General features: G+C 43.3%; 1 protein-coding gene and 1 long non-coding RNA gene across 5 annotated transcripts; one reads left to right on the top strand and one right to left on the bottom strand.

Moving 5' to 3' along the window:
- Positions 1 to 12: 12 nt before the first annotated feature.
- On the bottom strand, positions 13 to 21,955 carry LOC116334518 (formin-like protein 2). 4 transcript variants are annotated; one of them, XM_039598913.1, is made up of 29 exons: positions 21,877 to 21,955; positions 20,082 to 20,735; positions 16,207 to 16,290; positions 15,550 to 15,630; positions 15,339 to 15,415; positions 15,167 to 15,250; positions 14,848 to 14,991; positions 14,647 to 14,773; positions 14,445 to 14,521; positions 14,086 to 14,179; positions 13,462 to 13,536; positions 13,178 to 13,288; positions 12,862 to 13,011; positions 12,639 to 12,740; positions 12,189 to 12,409; positions 11,974 to 12,095; positions 10,836 to 11,021; positions 8,707 to 8,727; positions 8,031 to 8,155; positions 5,889 to 6,091; positions 5,037 to 5,271; positions 4,889 to 4,957; positions 4,702 to 4,782; positions 3,001 to 3,130; positions 2,765 to 2,925; positions 2,210 to 2,311; positions 2,013 to 2,111; positions 1,532 to 1,655; positions 13 to 1,447 (listed from the first exon to the last, which is right to left on the bottom strand). In XM_039598913.1, exons 2-29 carry the CDS (start codon positions 20,196 to 20,198, stop codon positions 1,359 to 1,361), a joined length of 3,291 nt encoding a protein of 1,096 aa, XP_039454847.1. In that variant the 5' UTR covers positions 20,199 to 20,735; positions 21,877 to 21,955; the 3' UTR covers positions 13 to 1,358. The 4 variants fall into 4 exon arrangements, with proteins under 4 accessions (XP_039454847.1, XP_039454846.1, XP_039454848.1 ...); XM_039598912.1 differs by lacking the exon at positions 21,877 to 21,955 and having other exon boundaries at positions 20,082 to 20,867; XM_039598914.1 differs by lacking the exon at positions 21,877 to 21,955 and having other exon boundaries at positions 11,992 to 12,095; positions 20,082 to 20,866.
- On the top strand, positions 13,257 to 20,153 carry LOC120433163. Its single transcript, XR_005608373.1, has 5 exons — positions 13,257 to 13,334; positions 14,392 to 14,548; positions 18,608 to 18,704; positions 19,150 to 19,315; positions 19,730 to 20,153. It is a non-coding gene; the product is annotated as an uncharacterized LOC120433163 (long non-coding RNA).
- Positions 21,956 to 22,052: the final 97 nt, after the last annotated feature.

Here is a 22,052-nt window from a genome sequence, read left to right as displayed (position 1 = left end):
CAGACTGCATCATGTTGATAAGGTGCGCTTTATTTACACACCGAGTGCAGAATCACCACCAAACACAAACACAGACACGTACAAGCATTGCTACACGGTGATCTAGAAAATGTCTGTACACATAGAAAATGTTGTGCTGCCATTTTTTTTGTCTTCTTTGAATCTAAATGATGAAGAGGAGAGAAGGGGAGGCTCTAAAATCTGAGACTGGACCTCCAAAAGGAAACGGGGACTGCAGAAACACTACAGGTACATCGGTGGGAGTCGAGGTGAGTCAAGCACAGAGCCCCACCTGCCAACTTCGCTGTCATCGTGAACCTGCTCAGGTGGATTCCGGTACACAAGTGGGAGCTCCTCGGGTTTCAGCTACAGCGGCCCCTCTGTGCCACGCTCCACACTGCAGCGTTAACTGATTCGTGACCTTTGGGTGACCAGCTGTGCAGGTGTGTGTGCATGAACAGCTGGAGAACAGCATGTTGTTGCTGGTGAGTCTGCAATTTAACAGGTTAACTGACAGGTGTGGGCTCAGGAGGGTGGAGAAGGGGTGGAGCCACAGGTAAACAGAGTGATACTTCAGTGAGGCTCTGGTACCTGCAGTAAGGCCAGTAGATACAGTAGAACACAGTAGAATATAGTGAAGGTAGAACCCTGTACAGTTAAAGAAACAGACCGGAGAAGCCCATGCACTCTGACCCCCCGACCTTTGACCCTTCACGTGTTTGTTAGCCCTCGTGGTGTGAAAAGGCATGTGTGCGCCTTTGCTCCAGTCCAAACCCAAATGATGCTCTACAGCACCACCTGTGGCTAGACACGACTTTGTTTTTAGCACTGCGGGTTCTCGGTTGTCAAGTCAACGGCGTTCAGAGCCGCATGGTTCCAGGAAGTGAAATTCTATCTGACGACAGACCACATGATCTTTGTCAGGAGAGGTCAAAGGTCAGGTTCAGTCTGTAAAGTGCTCTGAGGAACATTTGCTGGGAAGGTCATGTGATCTAATCAGGTGTTATTTTATGTCTGTGGCGAGGAGGAAAGGCAATGATTAGGACTATATCAGATCAGCTGGAGGGACGCTGCGCCCTGATTGTTCTGTCACGCTGCTGGACTTCATTCAAGAGGTGTTTAAAACACCTGCTGAAGTGTTCACCTGACAGCCAAACAGCCAATCACAGCAGGACAGGGCGTCCTTCCGATCGATCCGGTTTAGCAGAGGTCAGGTGTGTGGGCGCCCAGTCTATGCACAAAGAGACCAATAAAATAACATAGAAAACATGATGTCATCAGTTAGAGCGATCAGAAAAGTTCAAAGTGCTAATTGGTCCCATCGATAAAAAGTGGGCGTTGTCGTTCTTCGCGACCTCTTAATAGTGCTCCTCTGTGTGGGCGGGGTCACAGAAGAAGCGAGAGCTGCGTTTGGCAGTCCGAGCCGTGAAGGGGACGGTCTTCAGAGCTGCAGGTAAGAGAATAAACAGCCAGTCAGAGGACAGCTGACACACCTGCTGTGGTCACTCACGTGCCTTGGCAACATGTTTACCTGTTATGATATCCTCGATAGCGCCGTCCTTCCCCTCGTAAACATGGCGGCTGTCTTTTCCTTGGCGCCTTCTGAGCTCCGTGATCAGCTCCTGCTGCTGCCGCTTCCCCCTGTGGGATGGAGACTGAGAGGGGGAGGGGCTTCAGTATTACATGCTGTGACATGTCACGTCACTTGATCGATCGATTAGTGATCAGAATAAACCTAAATCTAACCCCTCGGGCCTGCTGACCAATCAGAGACTGTTGAAATGATGATGTCAGCGAGGACAAAGAGAATTACTGAGCTTCATTTTTAAAAACAAAGATGTAAAGAAACCTTCAGAGAACCAAGGCGTTTTTAAAATACCTGAAAACTAAACCTTTTGGTTTAATGTGGGAATTCAACATGGAGGTGCGAGCATAAGCTCCTCCTCCATCAGGAGGTTCAATCCAGCTGAAATAATGATAGCTATGTAATGGATTATGTCATGAAGTTTCACCCTGGTCTCCTCTTCCTCCTCCTGCTGCTCCTCCTGTTCCAGTTTCTCCAACAACATCTGCTCCTGACGCCGCCTCTGCTCGTTCTCCTCCTCAGCCAGCTGGAGATGCACAGAAACATATTAATGCAAAACTAAACCCAACTGATATTGGCCCACTGTCAGACAGGGAGAATGGTCTATAGACAAAGGTTACCCACCCTGTAGGCTTTGATGAAACGAACAAAGATTGGGAAGAAGACGGACGGCGGCATCGTCTTTGAACTCTCTCCGAAAAACTTCACGGCATCTTCAAAGGCATCCTAAAGTTTGTATACACACACACACACACACACACACACACACACACACACACACACACACACACAGCTGGTTATCATCAGTTTACCTGTTTTCTTACCTTAAAAAAAAACTAACAATACATAAAAAATTGATTTAGAAAAAAGTTAAAAACGTGTAAAACTTGTAGTTTTAGTGTTGGTAGTTTAGTGGGTTTACCCCTCTTCTTCTCCTTCTACCTCTTCGTCTTCTCCTTCTACCTCTTCTTCTTCTCCTTCTTCATCTTCTCCTTTTACCTCTTCTTCTCCTTGTTCATCTTCTCCTCCTTCTCCTTCTCATCCTTCTTCTTCTTCTTCTCCTTCTCATCCTTCTTCGTGCTCGGCTGTTTCGTGTTCACAATTTGAGCTGATTCTGCAGGAGGAGTTGTACCTGAATCATGGCTGTGTGGTACCACATGGTGTATGTGTGTTTCTCACCTGAGCAATGCGCGCGTCCTCCTGCAGTTTGCTGAGCCGTGATTCGTTCCTGCTGATGAAGTCTTTGAGCGTAGCGTTGTGCGACACGCTGAACTCTCTCCAGGTGAGCTCCATGCCGCGCTGGAGCTCCTTCACGTCACTCAGCACGTTCTCCAGACTCACTGCACAGCACAGGTAAACGAGTTCAGGTAAACGGGCATCTCAAGCGCAGCGTCCTGATTGGCTGTCAGACTCACCTGCGGCAGCCTTGTCCACGTAGTGAAGCTCGTTGTAAAACAGAGACACAGCAGGATACTTCTCTCTCACCACGTTGCTGATGTAATGAAGCAGCGTTTGTGTCCTGTCGGTCGACTTGGTCTCCAGTAACTATGCAGAAAACCCACAACCATGGTAACCACAACAAACAAACAAACACCAGGGCTCTAGAGTGCGACCTAATTTGGTCGCAAATGCCACCTAATTTCTCAATGGTGCGACTAAAAAAAAAATCCTAGGTTGCACCGGTGCGACCAGCCGTTTGAGTAAAAAAAAGATCTCCTCAACTCTAAAAGTCTCTGTGTGGTCAACAGCAGACAACATTATGCCCATATTGTGGTCTAACCAATCAGAGATAGTCAAGGTCGGACCTCTCAGATGCCCATGCACAAGGTAAGATGTTCAGATATTGAGAAGTTCAGTTCAAAGCCTTTGAGGCACTTTTAATTTTGACTTTCTATTTATGTTATGTATCTTAAGATATTTTAAGTTTAAATTTCAGCTCAGTGAAGCACTTTAAGCACAACAACTTTCTCTGTACCCTATTTTTAGGACTATAAGGCGCACTTAAAATCCTTTAATTTCCTCAAAAGTGCGCCTTATGTATGAATTCTGGTTGTGCTTACTGACCATGAAACGATTTTATGTGGTACACGGTGCTCAAAAATCTGTCAAAATGCTTTAGTATGACTTTGGTAAGCTACGAAGCTGCACCGCTTGATGGATTGTTGGAGCATTACGGTTACTGCAGTCAGGAGCCTCGTGTAGTAATACGTACTGTGCTTCAACATAATATTGCCGTATTGTGTGCGTATAAGGAGCCCAAAATGGCTCCTGTTAACAGACATGCTTACGAAATGGATTTCAAACTCTAACAGTCACACAGGAATAGAGCAGCTGCAAGAGAATTCAACATTAATGAATCAATGGTACAGAAGTGGAGGAAGCAAGAAGAATGAGTTCAGTAAAGTTTGACTTGTCTGACTGTTTGGTTTTGCTTAATGCGCCTTATAATCCCATGCACCTTATGGTCTGAATAATATGGTAACTTATCTTTCTTGTAGAAATGTGCAAATAAAGAACTTTGTGATGACAAGATTGTTCATTAATCATTTACAAATCAATACTGTCTGTATGGACACCAATTAAAAACAAGGTGAACATGTAAAGTTGTGGCGTTAAGCGATGCGGTTGCAAAATTTGTGGGCACCTAACTTTTGTGCTGGTGCACCTAAGAAAAAAAAGTTAGTCTAGAGCCCTGAAACAAACAAACGCTCACAGCTGCGTGTCGTGGCCTATTAAAGCTCCTTCTGAGCCTTGTGGTGGGATTCGCTGTACCAGACTAAAAAATAAACCCGGCAGCAGGGGGTGCCTGTGCTGATTTCTGATGGAAGTCTGTGAGAAATTGGTTCAACCCAGCTGCCACAGCAACGCACCAAGTTATAAAAGTCAAGAGATCCACGACCGACTCACGTGACATAGGATGTGATGTCGTTGCTTATTTTGGTACATAAACATGTCAGGCAGTGAAACGTCAATAATTAAAAATTAAAGCTGTTTAAGTGATAAAGACACTAAATTCAAAATAAAATAAACCTAAATCATGTTGTGCTGATTGGTCAGATCAGTGGTTCTGTGTGTGTGTGTGTGTGTGTGTGTGTGTGTGTGTGTGTGTGTGTTACCAGGTCTAAGCTCTGCAGCTTGAATCCGTACACCGCTCCTCTCTTACTGCTGTTCATGTAGTTTCCCAAAGCCAAGATGATCTACGACAACACACAGCAGCTGAGCATGAATATTGATGACACTGACTGATTATTGATACAGAAACAGAGAATCAGGCAGAATATCCACAGGTAACCTCAGACTGACCTCGAGGATCTTCTTCAGCTTCTGAGATGACTTTATAGAAACTGAGGCTGCGATCATGGCGTGGAGTTGCTGAAAGGAAACGAGACAGTCAGATGGGTCACACCTGCCGATATACCTGCATACCTTCCTGTCTGTATGTCTGTCTCACCGGTGTTAACATCTGGACGTTGTCGCTGAAGTTGCCCATGAAAGTCATGATGGTCATGCGCTGGCTGAGTCTTTCAAGGCGACTGAACTGCATCATGAAGCGATCTTCATCGCTTAGCGCCTCCAGAGGTTTTCGGTCCCTCTCATATTGCCGTAGCAGCTTCACCTCAGCCTCCGTCGGCAGGAAACGCATCAGACACTCTACAAAGTCCACTCGAACGGTCCGGAGGTCGAACCTGGAGAGATGATGGACTGGGTTGATCTGATAGCATGACTCAGAGTGTACACAGGTACCTAATAAGCCACTTAAACACACCTGTAGAGGGTCACCTGATTGATTTCAGGCACACTGCAGTATGGCTGACTCAGATTCAGTTCTGAGGCCTGAATCTGAAGTCTGATTATCACTGATGGAACCCAGGCCAGACCAGACCTGCTTTTTTTGGGGTCACAGGATGCTCACTATGATGCTGTTTAAAACTCTGAAGTACTCTGAGACAGAGGAGCTTCTATGATGTTATCTCAGGCTGGGTGTGAAGGCTGTTTGTCTGATGAATGGAAGCCACCATGAGTAAATTCTCAGCTAACAGAGGTAACAAACTCCAAATGTTAAAATCTCTGATATCGGAGGCAGAAAGAAGAAGATCAAGGATCAAAGATATGAAGAGATCGATGGATCATAAAGCAGCAGCTCGGGTGGACAGAATCATATGCCCACCTAAACTCACCTGTAGACACACTGCTGTTGTGCATTGCTGTTATATAAACGAAGCTACATTAATTTTTGCCTATTTCTGACTCTGGCACCAAGCTGGCATTGCTGGCACCTGTAACCTGGTGCAGTTCCACCTACGTTTGGATGGCACGGCAGATGACCTCTGACCCCTGGCCGGCCTTCCTCAGCGTGATGGCCAGGTTTTTGGCTCTGTTGGCCTCCAGCAGAGAAACTTTGGACGGAGGTTTCTGAGGAAGCTTCTGCCTGGACAGCGTTAGGTCCACGGCTGGACCCTGAGCCTTGGTCTTAAACATCTCCTCGAACTCCTCCACGTTCAGGTCCTGAGACACACACAGGTCATCGCAGATTTTAGACAGGTGAAAAGCTTTTGTCAGCCCTGAATGGTGCCTCTCGCTGTGGTTGTTACCAGTGATGGGAATAATGGCGTTACAAGTAACGGCGTTACTTTTTTCAGTAACGAGTAATCTAAATGGTAAATGGCCTGTATTTATATAGCGCCTTTACTAGTCCCTAAGGACCCCAAAGCGCTTTACATATCCAGTCATTCACCCATTCACGCACACATTCACACACTGGTGATGGCAAGCTACGTTGTAGCCACAGCCACTAACTAATTACTATTTCTGTCGTTACAACGCCGTTACCGTTACTAACAAGAAAATGTGGTGTGGTCGCGTTATTATTTTTCAACAAACAGACGGTTGAAGCTGTGTTCAGCTTACCGCATCTTATATCAGCTGCACAGAAGTAGCTGTAAGTAATCTGGGCGCTACAGCTTTAGCAGCTGCGCGCTCCTGCGGACGGCAATCACTTTCTGGCACAACACCTGGAGCTAAGGGGCAAAACAATCGCATGAGTGCTGCTGTTTGACTGAGGAAGAATAAAGTAGTCATGGTAAGCCAATCACATGACCCCTTCAAAATGACAAAGCAACAAGGTGATATATACCAGTTTTTAAATTGTGCTGATAGGCCACGTAAAACCAGAGTCATGATAAACAATATATACGCGTGTTTTTTCTGAATAGTTTCACCACGTTTACTGTCTACGGACAGCGCTAGCAAGCACTCTCTGCTTATGACGAAAAAAAACCAAAAAAACCCCCAGCCCTTTCGTGTTGGTGGAAAAATGCACCATGTCAACCAATCAAAAAATGATATGGCAACATGACATTTGGTTTCCAAAAGTTGAATCTGTTCATCTGGACGTAGCGTTTTGTGGGAGAAACGTTTCGTCACTCATCCAAGTGACTTCTTCAGTCTCAGCTGACTGCAGGTTTCCCCAAACCTTATAAACAGTACATTTGCATAATGACTGAACCCAGCCCACTGAAGGAACAATGGGCTGTGAGAAACGTTTCTCCCACAAAACGCTACGTCCAGATGAACAGATTCAACTTTTGGAGATTTACTTCCCTGGATGATTGAGAATGCATCAAGATGACATTTGGTTGTTTAGGAAGAGGGGGAAGTTTTACGAGTGACGGCAAGAGAGAGAGCGAGTTTTGAGATGTGAGAGATTTGTGACGTTTAGTGTGTTTGGAGTGTGTAGTTAATGTGTTGTCTTGTGTAGTTAGTGTGTAGTGTTGTGGATAGTTTTGTGTTGTGTGTCAGAACAATGAAGTGACTGCTGTCTTCAGGTAGAAAACAGGAGTGATACATCTCCTGCTGTCAGACCTGCAGGTATCAGGCTGTAAATGTAAATAGTTTGAAATGGTTATAAAAAAAAAAAAAAGAGTAAAAGGTAAATGGCTGCAAATAACTTTGTTGTTTTGCAAACCTTGTCAATTTTAAAATTATATGCACAATTTATATTTGCATTTAAAATTATGAAATATGATTCATTAAACATGTCTGTGGTTATTACAGTAAAAAATATAACTTTTTCTACTCTGATTTTATGTTTTTTGTCTGATTTTAGATCAATTGTGTTAATGCAGTTTGTCAAAATGAAAACATAACTGTAAATTCAGACCTGTGAGGTTGTGCTGAAAAGGATGATACCAAACAAGGCAAAGTGAATAGTTTTTAAAGGTGAAATGTAGAAGTAAAATCAAAAGTAGTTAAAAATGGCCAATTATACCCTGGACCCCAGAAGGTTAAACATTTTTTTAAAGTAACGCAATAGTTACTTTTCAAGTAATTAATTACTTTTAGAATCTTGTAACTCAGTTACTAACTCTGTTACTTTTTTGAAGGAGTAACTAGTAACTATAATTAATTACTTTTTCAAAGTAACTTGCCCAACACTGGTTGTTACCTGCAGGATGGACTCGTCATCGATGTCATTGAAGATGGTTCCGTTGATCTGACTTGGCTTCAGAGCGACCCAGTTCAGCACCGGCATCCTGAACTTGGTCTGGATTGGCTTCTTTATTTTCACCGCTGTGCAAGACAAGTGAGCAGGGAGACAGGTGAGGAGAGGACGAGACTGGCCTCAGATTGGTACTGCGAGTGACTAAAGTCCAGGTGTGTGTTCAGACCAATGGATCGGTTGGTGCCAAACAGCTGAAGGTTAACAGGCGTCACTGCACCTGTCACTATTGTCAGGTACAGGTGCGACAGGTGAGCAGGTCTGTGTGGGACAGACCAACAGAATTCTGTTTTTCTAACATAACCAATATAGGTCTTCAACTTAATTCATGGATGAGCATTACTTTGGGTCTCATCAGAGCCAATCTATCCCTCGGACTCTATTTTATTTATTTATATCTTTTCTCTTCTCAGGTAAGAGAAGGTATGATCCTTCAGTCTGAACACACATCAGAGAAGTGGGATCAAACATATGACTCTGATTGACAATTGTGACAGTTGATTAATTGAGAAACCAGCCACTGACTGGCTGCGGCGGGTTTCCAGGTGATGGAGGAATGGAAGAAGATGGAGGATGGGGAAGAAAGGGTGTTTTGTGAAGATGTTAGAGAAAGTAAACGTACAGAACAGCTTGAGAGGACCCTCTGTGAGCAAAACAGAAGAAAAGAAACAACATGTTAGTATAATGCCAGTTAACATACACATTTATCACAATGACTAATATTTCTGGACTCTCATTGGCTGAAGGTGTGGCATATTTAATTGTAAGGAATAGACAGCTTATATAAAGAGATCTGAACTGTGGTTATTTGTGTAAACCTTAAAATATGAGAGCTGAGTTCTGGTGAAGCTGCTGAAGTTTAATCAGTTCTGTAAATTTAACCTCCTAAGACCCGAACTCTTCCATGGCATGCATTTTTAATTTCTGTTTGATATTTGGGCATATTGGGACCTGAGCAATGTAAAACCAAAGAATTACCAATTTTGTATTTTTTACCTGATTTTTGTTTCTAAGGAAAATGAGAGGCACATATGAGGATATTCGTTTAAAATTTCGATAGAACAGTAGCAGTATAATGTCCTTGTAAGCGGATATCAGGCCATTGTAGAGCAAAATTGAGTATTTTGGTCTAAATAACCCAAAATGTGATGTGTGACGGCAAAATGTGACGGCAGGTCCTAGGAAGTTAATTTTGATAAAATGTGACGGAACAAATATCTCTAATGTGTTTTATTAGTGACGATGGTATAAGTAGGATAACAGTCTGAAATTTGAGCTCCATTTCACTTCACTGGTTCTTCATTAATAGTACAAATAATATGCAACTTTTTCTGTATGGACAGAACATTAAACTGAGGAAAATCCTAAAAAAGTAATACTCTGTATATCTCAGCATCCATCCACCAATGGAGACTGTTGGAAATATTTAATATTTAATAAGAAACTAACTTCCCAGAAGTAAATATTAACCACCAGAGAAGACCTCCAGCACTGAAATATGCAGACAAGGACTCTGTGACCTCTTGGATTTCAAGGACATGTGTTTATTTAAGTCTGACCATCAGCCACCTGCAAACCAAAGCAAACAAAGCACTCAACCAAGGAAAAATGATGCAAACCAAACTCTTAACCAACCTAAACTCCAAACCAAACAATCAATGAAAGCCAAACTCCAAACCAAAACAAACCAAGCAAAACCAAACTCTCAATCAAACTAGAGTCCAAACCAAACCAATCCAAGCCAAACCAGCCAAAGACCAGATCAATCCTAACTTTAACCCAAACGTCTTGTGGCGACTGTTGTTGTGATTTGGTGTTGTATAAATAAAACTGAATTGAAAATTTAATTGAACTGAATCAAACCAAAACAGTCCATACCAAACCAAACTCTCAACTAAATCAAATCTGGACCCAACCAAATAATGCATACCAAATCAAACTCTGCCAAACCAACCCAACCTAAACCAAAAGAATCCAAGCCAAAAGCCAAACTCTCAACCAACGATTCGGTCAAAGCCAAACTTCAAACCAGACAAAACTAACTGAGCAAAACCTTGCTCTTAACCAAGCTAAACTCCAAACTAAACCAACCTTAACTCCAAACCAGAGCAACACAAATTCCAAATCAGTCCAAATTCTCAACAAATTCAACTGAATCCAATGTCACCAGTTATCACCACCATCATCAAACAAAAGCTCAGATTCACTGACTACCTGCTCTGCATGAGTACCATCTAGCCACAACAGATCTTCTATTTATGGCTCTTCCCTGATCTGATGTATTACCTCTCCAACATTTCAGAAACAAACTCTGACTATGAAGAAGACAAACCTACAACCTAGAAAGAACAACCATCGGTTGAGAACCCCGGCCTCTAACTAACACAGATTCACTGAGATTTGCTGAGCCAATCTACGACCACCTCCTTCTGTTTGATCTTTGCAGACCTTTGTTTTTCACCCAAATGTTACCAAAAACCAACTTCTCAACTGAGAAAAGTAAAGAGAACTAACAACTGGCTGAAAAACAAGATCAGCTGATGAGTCAGCATGTTTATAGTTTCTATTATTTTTTTCATACTAATGATGTGAAACTGATGTCTATAGTTCATGTCCTGATTAACTGTAACTGCATTTACTCCTCACCTGACTGCGGTAATGTACAGGTGTAGTATTGGTGTGGTTACAGGGGAAAGGACAGTTTGATGGTCAGGTTTGGTTCAGTTCTACACAGCCTGTGCACAGTCTCACCTGCAAGTCCAGAGTTAAAGATGACTGTAGGCGACCCCCCTGTTCCTGGGAGTGGTGGGGCCACAGGTGGAGGAGGCGGGGGCATGGGGACGGAGGAGAGCTCACTGGTCCGACAAGGAGGAGGAGGGGGAGGGGGAGGAGGAGGAGGACCAGGTGGAGGAGGTGCTGGATACGGTCCGTTGGACACTGAAGAGGAGAAAAAGAAGACAATGTTATTACTCATTACACAGGTGATACTCAGCAGTAAAGTAAAGTAAAATTTTATTTATACAGCACCTTTTAAGATAAAAATCACAAAGTGCTTCTCAGAAGCAGAAACGGACATACATCCTCAAACAAACAAAATCAACCAAAAGCAAGTACAGATAAGTTTTTAACTGCTTTTTAAAAGAAATGACTGAGTCCACAGATCTCAAACTCAAAGGGAGTGAGTTCCAGAGTCTGGGGGCCACAGATACAAACGCTCTGTCACCTTTTGTTTTTAACCTTGTATGCTGGACAACCAGCAAGCCCTGGTCACAAGACCTCAGGGACCTGATGGGGTGATAAGAAAGAAGAAGATCACCGATGTAAGTTGGAGCTACACCGTGAAGGCCCCTGTAGGTCATGATTATAATCTTAAAATACACCCTGAACTTGACAGGGAGCCAATGCAGTTGAATCAGCAGGGGAGTGGCATGGGAGTATTTGGGATACTTTGTCAGAAGCCTAGCAGACGCATTTTGAACACCCTGCAGTCGTTCCAGGGAGGCATTACTTAAGCAAGTAAACAAGGAATTACAATAATCTAAGCGAGATGAAACAAAAGCATGAATAATCATTTCCAATTCTGAGCATGACACAATGGGACTCAGCTTAGCGATATTTCTTAAATGGTAAAAACAAGAGCAAACCAAAGATTTAACGTGTGTGTTCAGCGTCAGAGCTGGGTCAAATGTAACACCAAGGTTCCTAATGGAGGGTTTAATATAAGAAGCAAGAGGGCCTAGATTTTTAACCACGGGGGGAACAAATTTCTCAGGAGCAAAGACAATGACTTCAGTTTTATCAGCATTTAGTTGAAGATAATTATCAGCCATCTAATCTCTAATGGAATCTAAGCAGGACTGCAAGATTTGAAGCTTAGAAACATCAGTACCTGCAAGGTTCAACTCACTTGTGCCTGGCATTGGTGGAGGAGGAGGTGGAGGAGGTGGGGCCGGCATGCCTGGGGCTCCGCCCATCCCCGGTCCCGTGCTGTGATAAGCTACAGTCTCAGGGCTGCAGGAATCAATCAAAATCAATCAAAAACAAAATCCTCAGCCAGCAGTTTCTAAGTGTGAGATACTACAGGTTCTAGGTCCCGTGATTCACCTGGGGGACAGGTTAGGACAGGGTGGAGGTGACGGAGAGGCAGAATCAGCCACCCCTCCATCGCCCTCTCCTCTCTGCGGTTGAGGAGCTCCGGGTCCTCCGGCCTGCTGTGCTTCCTGAGCCTGACGCTCCAGACGACTCTGACGTCGGATCGTCTGGTCCTTTTCCCGGACCATCCGCCGCAAGGTATGCACCTGTGAGTTAGCACTGGCATACACATCCTGCAGAGGTAAGCGGTGGAGGTGAATCAGGGGAAAGAGTGGTGCCAAAGAGCAGTCCAACATTTTATAAAAACCCATGTTTAAAAAGTATTTCAGTCCTGTAAACGCCACATTATTCCCTGTAGATGTCTCTATTATCACCATCTGACCTACTCTTATACATTTATTTGCCTAATTTTTTTCTCCATGGTGACAATGTACATGTGGTTTCCACAGTAACAAGACTGACCCGGAGTTGGTCCAGCTCTTTGTTGGTCTGCATCAGCTGTTTCTCCAGTTCCACGATCTTCAACATTGCTTCGTTCTCCACATCCAGCAGACGTTCTGACATCTGAAGGCATATAGAGAAAGAAAGAGGCTGGTGAAGGTCAGCACAAAACCAGAGATTTATCATGACCTGTAAGACTTCACTCCTTTGTTTCCACCTGTCTCCCTCCACCTGGAGGTCTTACCGTGGCCAGGTTCTCCTCCAGTTCCTCAACTCTCTCCAGAGCAGCAGTTTTGGTCTCTGCATCCTCCAGCAGTGTCCCAACATCAAACACGTTATCCAGGTACGCCTGAATCTGAACCTGCAGCCTGTCGCTCTCTGTGTGCTTTAGCCGCTGAGGTGAAACAGGTGAAGGCACAGGTGAGGAGACAGGTTTTGGTGAAACACATCATCTTCTGATCAGCACTAGATGTAAATTAAAACCACGTTCTGTCTGAGAGTGACTGTGATGCTCTGATTGTGGTGGGCAGTTTGTCTGCTGTGATTGGCTGCTGTCTTACCTCCAGGTGTTCTTCCAGGTTGAGTTTGGTGAAGTCATATTGCAAGTGGACTCTGAAGTTCATGTCCTCCACAGAGTGAACCACAATGTTGATGAACTGCATGCAGGCCACCTGGAAACATATTTCACTGCCCATTATTAACCTGATGTCACACCAGGTAAGTTTGACGTTACCAAAATATTCACACAGATGTAAACTTTGTGAGCTGAATGGATCTTAAATTTCATGCAATCAATTTAAAAGAAAAAGCTTGAAATATTAGGTCTCATTTGAGACAAAGTTACCAAGAAGTCGATGTTGTCATCTTCATTCTTAAAATGTTCCATCAACTTTTCAAAACGCATTGACTCGGCGCACACCTGCAACACATCAGTCAGTCAATCAATCAATCAAACGTATGTTGTTTACTCCCTTCTCATTTTCCCAGTTTGTACCTCCTTTCCTTTAATATAATCTCCTCCCATCTGAGATGTGATTGGAGGAAATACAAGGAGTGGAATCAACAGGTTTTTAACAACAGGAAGAGCTCTTTACTCCAGAGCCTCATTTTATAATAACGCATACAGATGATCACTCTGGATGCCATTACCTTTGCCTCCAGTAACACCATGAGGAAAACCTTTAGTCATTCTTGAGCAGGATATGTCCTTCAAAGCGCATATAGACAAACATCTTTAGGACTGCTTTCTTCCCTTCGTGCAATATCTCTAAAACTAGAAACGTCCTCCTCCCTTCATGGTTTGGTGATTCCAGCTCTGTGGCACACCTGTTTCATGCGTTACTTTCTCCTTCTCATGTATCCTGACAGAGACCCGAGGACACCAGGAGGCACAAAGTGGAGAAATGAGAAAAGGATTATTTGTTATTTTATGTTTAGAGTGTGTTGCTCCTGTTGTTGTTTTGTTTACAGTTTTAAAGTTGTCGAAGGCCGACAGGATGATCTCGTGCCCTCCTCTGACCAAACACACTGCGGCCAACAACTCCAAGACCAGAGCCTTTGTCCTGATGAAGAAAATGTGTCAAATAAATTTTTAAAAAGCTCTTAATAGAGAGAAAAACAAGCTTCGTACACTAATTTTTCAAAAATGAACAGAAACAATGTCTAAATCTGTGGTTTAACTGACTTTTTGGCTTATAGTTTCTTCTCAGGAGCTGTTTGAATTCACTCAAAGTTTGTATTTTCTAACATGCAGGTGTATTTTGTTCTCTGGCAGAGAGACAGATGCAGCAGTGGTAGTGTTTGTATTAGTCGTATCTGCAGAAGTACCTTGGGTTCCTGTTGTTGAGGCTGAGAGCAATTTCATTGACGGCGTGAGGATGAGACATCACCATGTTGAAACCGTACTGATGAAGATGAGGACACAGGTGAAGGTCAGTCATGTTTCCAGCTCTAAAATCTAAACTTTACAGATTTAGGACAGGTTTGACTTCAAATTGACACAAACCTATCACCGGGCAGATTAAGTTACCTGGTAGTTCATGATGGCTCTCAGACACATAATACAAACGTGAACATCATCTTTCTTGCACACGAGTCGTGAGTTCTTGAGAGTTCGACGACTCGGCAGCGTGTTGGATCGAGTCACCAGAGTTGAACTACAAACAGAAACTTCACGTTAGCGCGCCTAGGTGAGTTCTTCTGGTTTTATTCATACATTATGTTCTGCTACCTGATGGAGTGTCGAGCTGCTCGGGGTACAGAGGAGGATGGTGAGGGGAGGCTGCAGTCACCATGGAGATCTTCTATCGAACGACTCCAGGGAGAGTCGATGGACGACACCTCACCTCCAGCCTCTGACTGTTCTCCATCAAACCTGAGCACAAAAAGTTAGTAAAATATTTTTATCGTCCCAAACCTGCTCCGAACTAATCACCTGAACACTACATTTCGTCTCTTAGTGCGATCGCACCATAAAAAGATCCGATATGTGAAGTTCAAAATTCAGACCGAAGCTCAGAAAGCAAACAGGAAGCCCCGTCTTTACTCACGTGACAGCGTACTGAGCAAACGACAAATATTCAACCAGAACATCAAGACCCCGATTCTCCTCGTTCAGAAACTCTCTCACCCACCTGCAGACAGACGGAAGACAGATGTTAGACAGCCATGAGACTGTTAGACAGGTTAGAAAGACAGACAAGTGTTCTGACAGACAGGTACCCAATGTGGTTTGTACGAAGAGAAATCTCGAGCTCTCTGAGCGTCTGAGTCGACTCCTGAACTCTTCTCCTGAACTTCTGCAGACAAACACACAAACTGGTCAATATTTTAAAAAAATATAAACACAGGCCATAACTGAAGCACTACCAGTAGGACTCTAAAAGAAAGTTTTCTCTGTCAGCGCAATAAACTTTAAACTTTGCCGTCTCACCTTCCGTGTGACGGCCGGGTCGAGGAAGCCTCTCAGTTTCTGGATGTAGGTGTGAGGAGGATTCTTGACCTGAAATCTTTCCTACATCAAACATAAAAACAGTGTGCCTAGATGGGATCAGATATGAAGCCCCACCCACCGCACCACCTGTCTGACTTTCACTGGGGAAAATGATTCTAAATTTCATTTTTTAAAGAAACTTTAAAATGTTATTAAATTTGCTCTCAACTTTATCAGCTGCAGGATTTTGCAAATCAGCCAAAACATGACAGAAGTGGGGCAAATTGCAGACTGGAACTAAAGGTATGGGAGCCCAGAAAGTCCAAGAACCCTAATCTAAACCAAGACATATGACATATAACCCAGAAAAACGTTAAATAACTAAGATGAGATACAGGAGAAATGTAAAATGACCGTGAACTACTAAAACAGCAAAAAACAGCTGGAAAAAGACTAAAATTAGATAAAAATGCCACATTGGAAACACATAAAACAATCTGTTTTGTAAAATGACCAAAATGGGATAACAAATGACCCCAAAGTCACACGACAAATCATATCTGCACAGTTTATGATTTGTGTCTCTTTCAATATTCAGATCAATAAGTTGAAGCTTCTTGCCAATTTGTTCCTGCAGTCCCATAAACATCCACCTACCTGATCACAGATCAGCTCCCACTTCTTTTCATTGTCGTAGGAACGCAGCAGACGCACCTTGTCAGGTGGCAGGTTCATTGAGTTCTGAAAATCAGACATTTTTATTGCTCAGACATGTCTGGAAACAAATAAAGACAACATTTTGAACCCTAGTGCATGAATACAGACACAAACCCTTAAAGAAAATCAACGTAATCTGTAAATCTCAACCCCCAAACCCTAAATACAGAACCAACTCTAAACTCCCAACTCTTGTTTTTTTATTCACTAAACAGCCTGAGACAAAATCTGGATGTTCCAAATCACAACATGTCTGTACTTAAATCCACAGATTAAATAAAAGAGTCAGTGATACCAAAGGTTGCTCCAAAAACAACAAGATTTGAGCCTTTGAAGATTAATGTGATGACGATCTGGACTGATCCTGGATCTGCTGGTTCACCATGAATTTTTCCATGACATGAAATTTACTTTGTACCAGGTTTATTTAGTGTAAACACAATTAAATGATGGCTGTCAACAATGTTCCCTCAAATATTTCATGTGTCTGAGCGAACACACAAACTCCCTGAGCGTCCCTTGGACCACTGTGAGCGACATCAGACGTGTGCACTGTGGTCACGCCAGCATCTAATCCATCCAAGTTACATGGTTTATTAAAATAATCAAATTACAGCATTTACATTTATGTTAGACTACTTTTAATTAACTGCTTTAGCCCACTTACAATGAAAATGTAAAAAATCCTGTTCATGACCTGTGTAGTATGTTAACACTATTGGAAGTAAAAATAACTTGAACTCCAATTTTGAAAACACAACTTTCTTTCTTTTTTTTTTTTTTATAAAGCTCTGACTTGTATTATGAGTCTGTGGTCTGGGAGAGAGTCTGTAACTGTCTGCAAAATACAGCATATAATGACCAATGTTGGGCAATTAATTATATAGTTACTGCTTCAAAAAAGTAACTCAGTTTGGCAAACAACAAAGTTTTTTGCAGCTATTTATTTTTTTAATGCAGCCAAGGCGTTTTTTTAAATAAACATTTCAAACTATTTACAGAACAATCAGCTGTTCTGCATCAAATCTGATGCCACACAAATTATTTGTGCCACTCCAAAAAATAATTTCTGTCCACTATGAGATAAAGGAGAACAACAGCCTGATACCTGCAGGCCTGACAACAGGAGCTGTATCACTGCTGTAACACCTGTAACATTCAGCAGCCGCCTCATTGTTCTGACACACACAACAAAACCACTGACTACACTACACACTAACTACACACTAACTACACACTAACTACACAAGATTTGCGCTAAACGTCTCAAATCTCTCACATCTCAGAACACCGCCGTCACTCCTAAAACTTCCCCCTCGTTTCTTAACAACTAGATGCCACGTTGCCATATCATTTTTTGACTGGTCGACACGGTACTTTTTTTGACCAATAGGAAAGGGTGGGGGGTTTTTGGTTTTGTTTTTGCTCACAGGCGGAGAGTGCTTTTGAGCGTTTTCCTTATAAAACGCCGTTTTTACCGTTTCTTCCCGCAGTAAATATAAACAACGACAGTATTCAGGAAGAAAACCAAACATTGCAGATATTTTTATCATAACTCTGGTTTTACGTGGCCGATCAACACAATTTAAAAACTGGTATAAAGTCCACACTTTTTCCGTCAATTGTTCCGTCTGTCCTGCTCACATCTCCAATGGTTGGACACGTTGTCATTAATGTGGCTTCACTGCACATCAGCCACGCCGCTTTGCTAGCTAAACACCGGTGTCTGCACATAAGGACGCTGTCATAGCCTGTCAGCGACGTTGATTGGCTGCGTATATACGAATGTGAATTGCATTATTGGCTGGACTATAGGATAAGGTGGCATCGTTCTAATCCCATACAGGAGCAGCCAGTCACTTACTGACTAACACTGCAAAACAGAATTGTTCAAGTTTTAATTTTAATTTCAATTCAGGTTAGATTTTTTTTGTGCACAGCGCAGATTTTCTGTGCGCAGAGACCGTGCCAGCAGTGCACAATTGCGCACGTGCGCAGCTTAGAGGGAACATTGGCTGTCAACCAACCATGACATGCTACTTCTGCAGGAGGAACCTGCTGTTACTGGTGGACTATGTGACCACCATCAAGTGATTCTTTACTTACCTTGGCTTGTGACTTTTAGAGATACTGAGTCAGGTCGTATACCTTCACAAGTCAGCTGTTTCATATTTTCAGTGGATAGCTAAAGTGTCTTACAGCCCTCATACTGAAGGTCATGTCAGGGTGAAACTTTGAGCCCTCCTATTGGTCCAGTCCCAGAGCTGCTGATCATGGTTTCCAGTATCAACGTGTTTCCCCTGTCTGACTTGGCTAATCTAATTCTCTTGTGTTTTTGAAGACCTGAACAAACTGGATCAGCATTACCAGAGTCCTGGATCACCCAGTAAATCTCTGATGAGTTAAGCGTACAGAGAAAGGGCCCCAAGTGAAGTCAGGTGAGTGACCGTATAACAAACTGTTGTCTGTCATGCCCAGTCTAATTCTCTGGTTTTCTGATATATTCTAACCTAAACCCTGTCTAATGTTCTCAAAGGGGGGCCATCACCACAGTTTAGTGTCTTTGAAAGGGTCAAAGGGATTGCAGTTAGCTCATCAGTGCTGTAAAGTTTCTGAATCATTTTGCACAGTGTGCCAGCTAATTATTGTGCACATCTCCTGGCACAGCTATACTGTGCTGTGACATTCATAGAGAACCCAAACTTTATGGATTTTAGTCTTCAAGAAGCACAAATACACGAGAACCACCGCTAGCTAACATTTAGCTCAATGAATCTATAAACAACTCCTGCTGGTGATGTAGGGGTACTGTGTCAGATCTTCCTGATTCTTCTTCTTTATCGCTTCTCAGAAAAGTGTGTTTCCTGGCTTTGGTCTCATCAGGTTTGTTCCTGGCTTCTGTGCCCATCACATGAGGATAAATCACAGGCTGGGGCCCTCAGGCCATCTGACCTTCATCAAACACAGGCCAGCTACAGATGGGAGAGCAAAGTTTTACATGTTCAGCATATTTTTGAGTTGGAGACAAACATCAGGTCTTAAACTTCGGGTAAGGCTCTGTATTTACCGTCAGCAGCAGCTGAAGTTCATCAAACACGTCAGAGACATCCCCACCATCATCACAGAGAAGATCTGTGTTAGACTTCACGAACAGTAAAGGTTGAGGAGAGTTCAACTCTACTAAACATTAATCTGGGTTTAGCTGGTGTTTTCAACTATGATCTTACACATCCGGCCAAATGGACCAGAACATGCTGTGGATGCAGCACACTGCCTACATCCTCTGTAGTTTCCATGTTGGTAGGAAACATTTAAAATAGCTGCCCAAATAAGTGCCTGCAGGGGTTTAAAGTGGTGTGGTTGCTAGAAGGGCTTTGAGCGTGAATCTGAAGACAAACGTGTGAACAGACTCTTGAACAGACCCAGTTGGTTCTGACGTGGTTCTGATTGTTCCTCTCTTTAGATCCAGACAGATTCAGACCAAGATCCGTGTCTCCTGAGCCAGACTACATCACAGTTTACAGAATGAACCTGCAGAACTACAGACCTCTAGAACCAAAGACCACAAGAGAAGTGACCTGGAGAACCAGAAATCCAAAGAGGGGAAACCTACAGATCCAGAGCCCTGCAGAACCACAGACCCTCATAACCAGAACCCTGCAGAACCACAGGCATGTAAAACCAGTAGACCTGGAGACCAGGATCTCACGGCCTGGTGATCAGGTTCTGCAGAGCCCACTAACCCACGTCAGACCTGCAGAGCGTGACTGCATATTTTCAGCATGCCTGTGTGTGTGTCTGTGCGAGTATCCTACCAGTGCGATGGAGAACCTCTCTTCCAGCTCGGCCGGGTCTGGCATCGGGAGTCGAACCGGGGCGGCTCTGGACCGGATGACGGCCAGCTGGCTCTCCATGCTCTCGGCATTACCCATCACATGCGCCGTGAACACACACCGAGCAGGAACACGGGAACACACCCACCCACAGCAGCACACACACTCAGCACACACACAGGAACATGTGGTCGGCCATCACTGTGAACGCAGACAGGCGGTCGAACTGCTGAAGGCCTGTCTCTCTCTTTCTCCTGTCTGACTCCTCAGACGATGAAGAGCGTCTGCCTCCTCCTCTTCTTTGCCTGTCTCTCTCTCTGTCTGTCTCTTTGTCTCTTGCCCTCACCGCCGCCACTGCCGCTGCTGCTGATGCTTCTGCTGCTGATCCAGATGAAGCCTGCTTGGCTGTTGTGTTATTGTGTGTTTATTTGTCTGAAACGTGTGTGCGTGTGTGTGTGTGTGTGTGTGTGTGTGAGCGCGTGTGGCAGATCAGCCGGTTAATCCTCCCCCTCTCCTCCCCCACACGAAGAAAGAAAGAGAGAGTCGGCCTCCCACCTCTTTGTCTCTCTCTCTCCCGGCTGCAGTCTCTGTGCAGCTCGCTCCACCCTCTCTCTGCCTCCTCAGACAATGAACCTTCTGCTGCCACAGGCCCCGCCCACCAACACACACACACACACACACACACACACACACACACACACACACACACACACACACACGTGCAGCGCTGTGAGTAATCTGACTTTGGATCAGCTGTGTGTGTTTTCATTAGTCTATAATAAACAAAGATTTGTTGTTAAACATGTAAATCTCGGGTTTGATCCCACACGTGTGTTACCATGGACACAGATTATTTACAATAATAAACCATGTTTCCAACTTTCAAAAATTAAACGTGTTTGTGTTGTAGTTTTATGATTTTATCTCTAAAACAACAACATTAAATTACACGTGTACCAAAGAAAACTGCAGACTAACGAACACTGCTGCTTCATTTGTCACATTTGTCACACAACTTCTTCACAAATAACATTTTTACCATTAATTAAAAAATGACTGATCACCATCTCACAGACGTAACATTATGTACAGCTACTTTCAGTACCATTGATACTCATTTAGACTCTTTATATAATATTCTATTAGAGCGATTAGAGCACGCTGTAGGTATTACAGGTACTGCACTGCAGTGGTTTGTATCATATATATCTAATAGACTCCAATTTGGTCATGTAAATGGAGTTTACAAACACCCAATAACCAATAACACACACCAATTAGTTAAACTGCAGGAATGTCTTAAAGACATAAAGACCTGGATGGCCTCTAACTTTCTGCTTCTTAATTCAGATCAAACTGAGGTTCAGAATCAGAATCAGAAAGGGTTTTATTGCCAAATGTTGAGCAGGTTTACAACATTAGGAAATTGCTGCGGTACTTAGTGCAAACATACTGTTATAGGTTATAGGTTATTGTACTCGGCCCTGAAAATCTTGGAAATATGGTATCTAACCAGATTCTTACTCTGGATGGCATTACCTTGGCCTCCAGTAACACTGTGAGGAACCTTGAACTCATTTTTGACCAGGATATGTCCTTCAATGCACATACTGAACAAATATGTAGGACTGCTTTCTCACTTTCCTCTGAAAGCTCCTCGAATATCCAGCCTGAAAATATCTAAATGCTTTCATTAATTTTTACTTAACAACTCAGTGATTTAGTAAGAATGACTTAAAAATGTATTCAAATGTTTTAGAGTTAAACAAAAGCTCACCAGCAACAACCAGCTCTTTTCAGTCACTGCATCTCTTCCTCCTCCTCCTCAGCAACAGGACAGCTCCCTCTGGAGGACACTGAGAAAACTGCAGGTCAAACTGAGAGGTCTGATTAGTGTGTTTGTGGTAATAGAGATCAATAAAACTGATTCTGAATCTGTACTAATAAAAGCAC

This window comes from Oreochromis aureus, linkage group 15 (assembly GCF_013358895.1).
Source record: "Oreochromis aureus strain Israel breed Guangdong linkage group 15, ZZ_aureus, whole genome shotgun sequence".
In the NCBI taxonomy this organism is placed as follows: domain Eukaryota; kingdom Metazoa; phylum Chordata; class Actinopteri; order Cichliformes; family Cichlidae; genus Oreochromis; species Oreochromis aureus.
This window is presented reverse-complemented; position numbering and strand designations above follow the sequence as displayed.